Below are 1090 nucleotides of genomic sequence, written 5' to 3'. Positions count from 1 at the left end.
CGTGTAGCCTATGGGTGGGCAAACGCTGCAAGGAGCCCTCTCCCCCAGCACGGGACCCTGCACCCCGGCTCCCTCTGGCCCACCCCTCACCCCTCTACAGGGCAAAGAAACCGCCCACACCGGGACAGGAGTATGGGGGCTGCCCAGAGGGGTCTGCAGGTGGGACAGCAGCTCTTACCAACAGCCAAGCCTGGGTCACTGTTCATGGTCTGCACGATCTCCATGCCCTGTGGGGGACAGCTGGGTGAGGGGCGTCCCCAGCAGCCCTGGGGACCTCCTGGTCCCCCTCTGCTCCCACCCCAGCAGCGCAGTCCCCAAAAACATGGGGGGCAGCACCCACACCTGGTTGAGGACAACCCAGTTGGGATCGATCTGGGCGTCCCCCTCGGGGTCGAGGATGACGGTCTGGTAGGCTCGGAAGTCGGTCAGCGTCACCTCGGCACTCTCGGGACACACGTCCAGCTGGTCCACCACCGTGTCATTGTCAAAGTCCTCCTCGCACACGTCACCCACGCCATTCCCTGGGGACACAAACCCCGTCAGGGCCAGGCCGAGCCCAGGCGGCTTTGCCTCCGCCCGCCCACCCCGCACGCACCATCCGAGTCCTTCTGGTTGGGGTTGGGGATGAGGCGGCAGTTGTCTGGCCCAGGTGCCGTGTAATCTGGGATGCCATCGTTGTCATCATCGTTGTCACAGTCATCCCCCAGCCCGTCGTTGTCCGAGTCCAGCTGGGAGCTGTTGGGGATCTCGGCACAGTTGTCCTTGGTGTCCTGATGCCCGTCCCCATCGCTGGCAGGAAGAACGGGGTCAGAGCAGCGACACAAACCGGGGACTCGGCACCATGCCCAAGCACCCTTGCTGACCCCAAAAACTCCAATTGTCCCTAGAGCTGGGAGCTCTGCCCCCGGGGCTGGGACGGGGAGGTGACCCTGCAGCAGTGCAGTCCCCACCTGTCCTCATTGGTGTCACAGATGTCTCCTACCAGGTCGCTGTCCATATCTGTCTGGAGGAGACCAGAGCCCTAGTTCAGTGGACGCGCCGGGGCCGAGTCGTGCTGGAGGACCCCCTGATCTCCCCGCCAGGCAGGGTC

General features: G+C 64.7%; 1 protein-coding gene across 1 annotated transcript in view; it reads right to left on the bottom strand.

Moving 5' to 3' along the window:
* Positions 1 to 178: 178 nt before the first annotated feature.
* LOC104516102 (thrombospondin-3-like) overlaps positions 179 to 1090 on the bottom strand; it is a gene marked incomplete at its 3' end in the record, with an annotated part of 4029 nt that continues 3117 nt past the window's right edge. The window contains exons 11-14 of the mRNA XM_010160316.1: positions 951 to 1003; positions 596 to 789; positions 343 to 521; positions 179 to 227 (exon numbers count right to left, since the gene is read on the bottom strand). Coding sequence (XP_010158618.1) covers positions 179 to 227; positions 343 to 521; positions 596 to 789; positions 951 to 1003 — 475 coding nt within the window. The remainder of the gene's footprint in view (positions 228 to 342; positions 522 to 595; positions 790 to 950; positions 1004 to 1090) is intronic.

Source organism: Eurypyga helias, unplaced genomic scaffold (genome assembly GCF_000690775.1).
Source record: "Eurypyga helias isolate BGI_N326 unplaced genomic scaffold, ASM69077v1 scaffold21221, whole genome shotgun sequence".
Classification (NCBI taxonomy): domain Eukaryota; kingdom Metazoa; phylum Chordata; class Aves; order Eurypygiformes; family Eurypygidae; genus Eurypyga; species Eurypyga helias.
The sequence above is the reverse complement of the archived record's forward strand: the minus strand, read 5'-3'. Positions and strand labels throughout refer to the sequence as shown.